This window comes from Dryas octopetala, chromosome 6 (assembly GCF_963921425.1).
Source record: "Dryas octopetala chromosome 6, drDryOcto1.1, whole genome shotgun sequence".
Lineage (NCBI taxonomy): Eukaryota > Viridiplantae > Streptophyta > Magnoliopsida > Rosales > Rosaceae > Dryas > Dryas octopetala.
In genome coordinates this window covers 3,372,221-3,379,964 of record NC_141371.1, presented here as the reverse complement: position 1 = coordinate 3,379,964, position 7,744 = coordinate 3,372,221, and the positions used below count along the sequence as shown (strand labels likewise).

At 35.9% G+C, this 7,744-nt stretch overlaps 2 protein-coding genes across 3 annotated transcripts; both read left to right on the top strand.

The window, feature by feature from the left end:
* Window positions 1-1,636: 1,636 nt before the first annotated feature.
* On the top strand, window positions 1,637-3,731 carry LOC147281175 (SNARE-like superfamily protein). Its single transcript, XM_086248620.1, has 3 exons — window positions 1,637-1,793; window positions 1,908-2,076; window positions 3,295-3,731. The coding sequence occupies exons 1-3, from the start codon at window positions 1,734-1,736 to the stop codon at window positions 3,489-3,491; spliced, it is 426 nt and encodes a 141-aa protein (XP_086104746.1). The 5' UTR covers window positions 1,637-1,733; the 3' UTR covers window positions 3,492-3,731.
* A 339-nt stretch (window positions 3,732-4,070) lies between these two features.
* On the top strand, window positions 4,071-7,151 carry LOC147281174 (uncharacterized). 2 transcript variants are annotated; one of them, XR_015123088.1, is made up of 4 exons: window positions 4,071-4,136; window positions 4,559-5,394; window positions 6,830-6,941; window positions 7,050-7,151. XR_015123088.1 is itself a non-coding variant. In XM_086249189.1 (3 exons), exons 2-3 carry the CDS (start codon window positions 4,890-4,892, stop codon window positions 6,850-6,852), a joined length of 528 nt encoding a protein of 175 aa, XP_086105315.1. In that variant the 5' UTR covers window positions 4,071-4,136; window positions 4,559-4,889; the 3' UTR covers window positions 6,853-7,151. The 2 variants fall into 2 exon arrangements, 1 of the variants encoding a protein (XP_086105315.1); XM_086249189.1 differs by having other exon boundaries at window positions 6,830-7,151.
* The last annotated feature ends 593 nt before the right edge of the window (window positions 7,152-7,744 follow it).

Genomic DNA, 7,744 nt, shown 5'->3' with positions numbered 1-7,744 from the left:
GAAGAATAAACAAATATATTTAAAGTCATGCACTCCACTTCTCCAGGTTTCCAATGATTTAAGTGAAAATCCAGAAAGTGATAATAGTCTCCACTAAGCCAATTAATTGTATTATACCTAATTAAGTGGAGGCATTCATTCCTTCGCATTTGAAGATTGATTAAAATAAACCCATATTTGAAACACTTACTTCCTCAGAGACCAAACAGGGTGTTGGAAGATTGACACAAGAAAATATGAGGATAATGCCTTGCATAAACAAGAATGAAATACCCACACACACACAAAAAAAAAAAAAACAAGAAGCAATGCAACATTAATCCAGACAATATCTTCAGAACAATGAAAATGGGGGAAAAAAATACAAAGAATTGATTTAGACATTTCATCGAACGGTCAAGAAACAAAATCTGAGGGATAAGAATGTCGATTAGCAAAAACACACAGTTTGATTTGATTAAGACATTTCACCCATTAGCCAAAAACTCCACAATAGTTCAGACAAGACCCGAATAAAAGGGAATCGAAAATGACCTTCTCGGAAACCACCATGGCAATGAAAATTCCAAACTTCGATTGACAGGAGAATAAATGCGAGGAACCCGAAATTATAGAAGCGAGTTACACTAAAGAGGAAGTTCCAACCACAACGCGCCAATTGCTTACGAAATGGCGATTCAGATGCGGAACAGAAGCACACTAAACTCGGAGCTTTGTAAAACAAATTAGAAATTTACAGCTCAATATGGCTAAAAAAAAAGGGAATATATTTGACGGGATAGAGAGAGAGACAGAGGGATAAAGAGAGAGAATTAAAGAGAGGAAGAGAGAAATAGAGGGAGAGATGGGGAGAGAGAGAGAGAGAGAGAGAGAGAGAGAGAGAAGAGAGGGTGGGTCGTCGCCGGCAGTAAAGCCACCGCCGGAGGTGGTTGGGGCTGAGTGAAAACGGGGGGGGGGGGGTGAGATCTGCATCTCCCTCTTCAATCCTTTTTTTTTCAGTGTTTTTTGTGTTTATAGTTTTAAACTTTTTTAATATATTTTTAGTTTTAATCTTGTTTATTTTTAATTATTTTAATATATTATGGTGAATTGTCCATTTTGTCCCTTGAAAATAGGTCATGTGCATGGCACATGTCTATTTTTAACGGAATTCTTGACGGAGGTGACGGATTGTCCCACATTAATACAAATCCTAAATATGTGTCCTAAACTAGCACAAACCCAAACTGGTGTCCTAAACTAAGATTGACCCCAAACTAGGTGTCCTGTTTGAAAATTTTTCCCTTTCATTTACCTCTTAATGGAATATAAGCAACAACAGCTCACATGTATGATCACATTCATGGGAAAAGTACAAAAAAATCAAAGTTTTAAATGAGTTGAGTTGTGATTTTTTTAGAGACCTACACATTTATATGCATAATTTTTCTCACGGTGACAAAATGTCAAAAAGCACTTGAAATAGGTTAAAAGAGAAAAAGCTAAAAAACCAAGGTTTGGCGCAAACAAGTCTCGAACCTCCAACTTCGCGCAAATCAACTGAGACTCCGTATTTCAGGGTCTTAGACAATATTTCGGGTCGGATCCTTTTGTTCGGTTTGCATCTGCCTCTGGCCTCGATTCAACGTTTCGACCCGAAAGACAAAAAGGTTTCGATTTCCTCTTTTTTCAATCCATAGGCTTCTTCTTCTTCGTCGTTCTTCTTCGTTCAGATTCCGAAATAGCCCTTGGAAATGGCAGCAATTTACAGCCTCTACATCATCAACAAATCAGGCGGCTTGATCTTCCACAAGGTAATAACAAAACCCAAACCTTGGAAATTTTCTTTCTGTTCGTTTCTCAAGAAAACAAGGAAATTTTCCCAGTAAAATTGCTTGAGTGGGGCTTCATTCTCTTCTGGGTTTTAGGACTATGGGTCGGCGGGTCGGATGGACACGAATGATAGCTTGAGGGTTGCAAGCTTGTGGCACTCAATGAACGCCATTTCTCAGCAATTGTCTCCGATTTCGGGTTGTTACGGGATTGAACTCCTCCAAGCTGATACTTTCGATCTTCATTGCTTCCAATCACTTACTGGTACTTCTCAAAATTTAACCTTTTTTCTGTTTTTAGTTTGTACTGTAATTTAGTGGGTTTCAATCACATTCACAAAATTCAATTGATTTTTGGTGTTCAACAAGCTGTTTAGATATTTCTAACAACCAATGTGCAACTAAATTTGTGAATGCATGAAGGATTTTGGTCTGATTAACGTCAGGTTGTGGCTTTTTATAATTTGGTGAGCTTAAGTTGTGTTGAGAAGATAAGAGAAATTTGGTATGGTAGGAGTTAAAGAGACAAATTGGTATTCTATATGTTGCTAATCTAGTAAGGCTCATCCATTACTGTTCACCAACATTGGTAGGACTGCTCAGTAGTCAGTAACATTGATAGTTAAGTCTTACTTGTTCGTTCCTGTTGTACAGTGCATTGTTTTAGGTTGTAATCTAGTGAATGATAGTTATTACATCGGAGAAACATTGAAAAATGAGGTTAATGCTAATGATTGTCATTGAGCGAGTTGGTTTGTTTAATGTTAGAGAACAATAGTAGCAGTGTTCTTGTAAGCCACAAGATTTAAGAAACATCAAGCTTGTGGCTCTATATTTTGGAAGGTGGGCTAGCGGAGAGGGTTTCCCTTTACAGGATTTATTTTTATGTTATGGATTAGCGTATGATCTTCCATGCTTTGGTAAAAATTATATAAATAAAATTTATTTTCCCCATGGTATTCTTGTATTGCAAGCCATTTGGCATAGGATTTAAGCAACATCAATCTTTTGATTCTGTTTTAGAAGGGGCTGCGCAAGAAGACTTTCCCTCTACATGATGATATGTTATTGATTGGCATAGGATCTTCTGTGTTATGGTAGCAAAATGTGTTCTCTATAGTCTTCATATCCTACAATCTTCCCTTCCCCACTCCATATTCTTGTAGTAAGGATATGATTTTCTAAGTTCTTGACATTCTTCCAGAATGCTATATTACTCTTTTCTTTTGTTTCCTAAGCAAAAAGTGTCAACTCTGTATATAGTACACATCTTGAATCCATCAGCCTAGTCTGAAATTTTCCCGGCACGAACTTATTGTTCGTTTCAGCGTTGATATGTTTGTTTTTCCCTTTTACAGGGTTGGCATTTTTGACCTTTTGAATTGAGACATTCTTTTTGAGTCGGATATTTCACTTGATTTTTCAACAATGCCTTGGATTGCAAAAGTTGTGCTTTTTGATAAAGATAATTTCATTTTTGCAGGGACGAAGTTCTTTGTTGTCTGTGAGCCTGGGACGCAGCACATGGAAGGCCTCTTGAAACACATCTATGAATTGTACACAGATTATGTACTGAAGAATCCCTTCTATGAGGTGGAGATGCCTATACGGTGTGAGCTGTTTGATATGAGCCTAACACAGGCAATACAAAAGGATCGTGTTGCCTTGTTTGCCCGATGATTTGCCTCTAGACTTGTATTTTACCTAGTTTTTTGCTTGTTCTATTTTCTCTTAGATGTACATCTTCCGAGCAATCTCATCTTCCATTCATATGAGATACTTGTTGTTTGATTTGAGCTGAACCCAACTTCAGTGTTCATTCTACAGTGGTTTGTGACATGTTTTTACGTGACTCATGTTAAGTTTTGGTTCTTTTGAACCATTGAAATATAAGTGCACGCACCTTGCTCTATTAGCTTCTAGGATTGTGCTTACTAGAGATAATTATTCATACCAATACCATAAAAAAAGAAAAAAAAAGAGAGAAAATAATTCACTCTTTTATTTTTTGTCATTGGGGCCTAATTGCATAATAGGGGTTACCCTACAAGAGGTGACATTTCCGGCACCAAAAAGGTCAAATAAAAAAAAAGATAATAATAATAATCTTCCCTCATAAATTCACCTCCAAATTAAAAGCCTGGGGAATAAACGGTAATGTTGCAATATCAGTAAAACGGCATGTCGTTTATAAGGGAACTGCTGTGACATCCAGAATAGCCCAAGCTTCGTTAATATTTTTCCAAATGGCCCCAATGAAGCTCAGCTGGCTCTGAATCGCTCTCTCCTTCCTCCAACAAACATTCTCTCTCTGAAGCTAAGAAGGTACGTGCGTTAATACCATTGTGATGCCAATTATGCCTTTTCAAATCTTACTTTTGTTTGGTTTCCCAGAAAATGGTAATTATAGTACAATGGAATTGCAAACTTTTTGAAGATTTTAATCCATATTGTCTTACATTTTAAAAGCAAAAACAATATTGGGCAAACCAATTTTGTCCTTACGTCTCAGTTATGATTTATGTTTTCTCACCTTAAAATGAGAAAATTAGCATCCAAAATCCATAATTGCCTCTGCTTTCTCACATTCTCTCGGGTACCAAACAAACCATGAAGGTTATTATAATTCCGAATTTTGTATCATTTACTGTTTGCAACCTGATTCTTTAAGCGGAGTTTATTCATAACTATTATACAATTTTCTTTTTTTGATTTTTATATTTTGGCTATTTTGTGTTAAATGCCAGGAAGAAGAAATGAGAACAAATGGACACTTTTTTTAGGTTCATTTGATGAGAATTTCGTACCCTTTTCACTGTTTGGGGCAAGTTTTGGTTATGCAATTGCAGAAGCAAATTTTATAGCTTTTCTGTATGACTTATTCATATAGTATGAAAAGATGGTTTCTTGCTTACATTAATGGGTTCATGTCCATAGTTTCTTAAATTATCAATTGATCTCAGAAATGGGTTAGCCGATTTAGCTGAAAATATTCTATAGGTTTTTCTATACTTGGTTCCAAGGTTTAGCGTTTTGATGTGAAGAGGGTTGTAGGGTAAGTCCGAGATAAGGAATGTAATGGATCACATAGGTTCTAGCGAAAGTGATCTGGATTTTGAATTGGAAAGTGGTGGAACTCAAACCAGCACTGAAGAAGATGGAAGTGAAGAGTTGGGTTCAGATGGTAAACATATCAAGAACATATTGGGTAGGTCAAGGAGTGGATTCTTGTTTGTTGATGGATCAATAACAGCTAGTGATGGGCTAGATGCAAGCAAGAATTTATTAAATATTGGTGAGAATACAGATATGGCAGAAGGAGGAATGGAGAAGAGAATGGTTGAGAAACAGAAAAAGAAAAGCTCTAAGAAGCATCCCAAGCCACCTCGTCCTCCTACAGGTCCGTCTTTAGGTGCAGCCGATATAGAGTTGGTCAAAGAGATTTCAAAGCGAACGAGGTTGCGGCGTGAAAGGAGAGAAAGAATGAAGAAGAAAATGAAATCTGATAAAGCATCATCATCAAAGATCAACATTTTTGCAATGGTTATCACCACTATCTTCTTCCTTGTGATAATCTTTCAAGGTAATGTTGTCTCTGCTTAGGAATTTTGATGCCTATGTTTCATTGCTTCTTAAACTGAAATATGATCCAAGATCTTATGGTGTACCATGGAAGCTTTCTTTATCTTACTCATATGTCGCTCTAATAGCTTTTCAGTGAATCGGCACTATGCCACTACCAACAGTAGATGATAAGAAAGTACTATAGTTTGGTATAAGCACTCTGTTTACCCTATTTCAACAATAACACTCATTTTTTTCTTCAATGACATGTTCTCCTATAGTTTGTGGTGTTCTCATATATCTATTTGAGAACAACCTTAACTTTCTGTTCAGTTACATAAATTCTTGAATTGTATAGTACTTAGCTGTAAATAAATGATCATCTTTAGAATTCCTAATACACGTGTCAAGAGGATTTCGTTCATGAATTTTAGTACGTCATAAAATATAAGAAAGTATCATTTGAGAAAGGAACAATGATATTGTTAAATACAGAACTAAAGCTAAAGTAATAAACAAGAAAACAGCTGGAATTGTTGTGTACTTGGGGGATATTAGGAATCCTCTCTCTCTTTGTTTGTAATATTAAAAGCTAGCATGTGCCTACACAGAGCCGTCCCTGAGCAAGGGCTGGAGGGGCGACCGCCCAGGGCCCACTATCAAGGGGGGCCCAATTATATATATATTATAATATTAAAAAAATTAAATTTAAAGCTATGGTATGAAGAGGCCTAGTAAGTAGTAACTAAGGTGTTCAAGGTTTATATCTAAGAGGCCCAAGTTTGTAAGAGGCCCAAATTAAATTTATAATAACTAAATAATAATTAAATTCAGTTTTTAGACTTTTATTTCTTTATTGAAAAGCTTAAACGTCAAAATGTTTTTTATATTAAACGAATAAGGGTTTTGTTTTTTGTTTTTCTCTTTCTCCTTCCCTCCCTTACTGTCTTAGACTCTCTCAACTCTCAATCATTTAATTTCTCTTCCTCAGTTGAAGTTCCTCCATAATCCATTCGATCAAATTTTCGATTCTCAAGGCTTCAGCTCGATGCTCTTCTTCGATTAACTATCGGATTCTCTTGATCTCTTCTTTAGTTCTCGTATCCTCTCCATTGTCTCCAAAGAAATTAGGGTTTTGTTCAAAGTTTAAATTTTTTGTTCAAAGTTTGTATGTCCAAAGGCCCTATAACTTTAATTATTTATTGTCCCAAGTTTTTTGTTAAAAATTTGTACAAACTATAATATTATCTCATGTTTAATGAAAGTATCATTTTATTTTTTATTTTTGAGCAAAAGTAAATGGAAAACATGCCTACATAATTTTATAATTTTTTTCTTTATATACAAAAGGGCCCTTTTTAGATTTTCGCCTTGGGGCCTCTAAAAAGTCAGGAACGGCACTGTGCCTACAATTTAATGTTTGTATGATATGTATGTTTATCCTCAACTATCAGGATTCTTGAGTGCTCATGTATGATTGAAGTGCTCCCAAATCCGTGAGTTTGGGACATTATCTAAACAGCCCATATGCAAGTGAAACTCATGGTCCGGCTATGGATTTTCCAGGTAAAATGTTGTTTTTCCTTCCCAACTTATGATGTAGAATAACTTCTTCAGCTATTATTTTCACACATTTTGTTATTTTGACTAGGAAGATCTTTCGTTGTCTTGCAGCCTTGCAGGTACATTGATCTGGTCCTATAGGAATAAGGGCATAATGTAAAGATAACAAGAGAATTTCAAGGCATATGAAATATACCAGCTACCTTTTTTTGAGTCATGGTCTCTAACGTATCGCTGGCAGTGGCGCTCTATTATTCAGTTTTGTTTTTCACCAACCCCATAAAATTGGGTTTGAGCCGATTTGGCTTTTTCAAAATTTTAAAACCTTGGGAACCAGGGTTCGTATTCTTCTGTACTAATTTGTTGTTGCCTTGTTGGAAGAAAATCTACAGTTCTGTTGTGTACCTCTGCATCAGAAACATGAAGTAAATTTTTTTTTTTTTTTGGTCAAAAAACATGAAGTGAAATTTACTTGTAAAGATTTCAGGCCTGGTTTGTAGTTCTGATCTTGATTATGCTAGCTAGGCATGAGAGAGAGAGAGAGAGAGAGAGAGAGAGGCCAATGCACATTGGAAAGGCTAGGCTCAAGTATCTTCCCATTTCAACATTTTATTTTGTGTCAATAGTACAAATTCAGTCATGATTGGCAAGAACTAAGAAGCCTGAGACTAGAGATAATTATTATAGCAACACATACAATTTCTCTCTCGCTCGTGTCTAAAAGCTCGATAAAATATTTATGTCAACAGGATGAAATTATACACACAACTTTTTGTGAAATATTATTACACAGTAATACACACATT

Excerpts from the sequence above, each read along its gene's own strand:
- LOC147281174 (XM_086249189.1), top strand. The coding sequence starts at position 4,890 with ATGGATCACATAGGTTCTAGCGAAAGTGATCTGGATTTTGAATTGGAA. Across the intron at positions 5,395-6,829 it reads CCTTGTGATAATCTTTCAAG|GATTCTTGAGTGCTCATGTA; the intron begins GTAATGTTGTCT and ends CTCAACTATCAG.
- LOC147281175 (XM_086248620.1), top strand. The coding sequence starts at position 1,734 with ATGGCAGCAATTTACAGCCTCTACATCATCAACAAATCAGGCGGCTTG. Across the intron at positions 1,794-1,907 it reads GCGGCTTGATCTTCCACAAG|GACTATGGGTCGGCGGGTCG; the intron begins GTAATAACAAAA and ends TCTGGGTTTTAG. Across the intron at positions 2,077-3,294 it reads TTGCTTCCAATCACTTACTG|GGACGAAGTTCTTTGTTGTC; the intron begins GTACTTCTCAAA and ends TCATTTTTGCAG.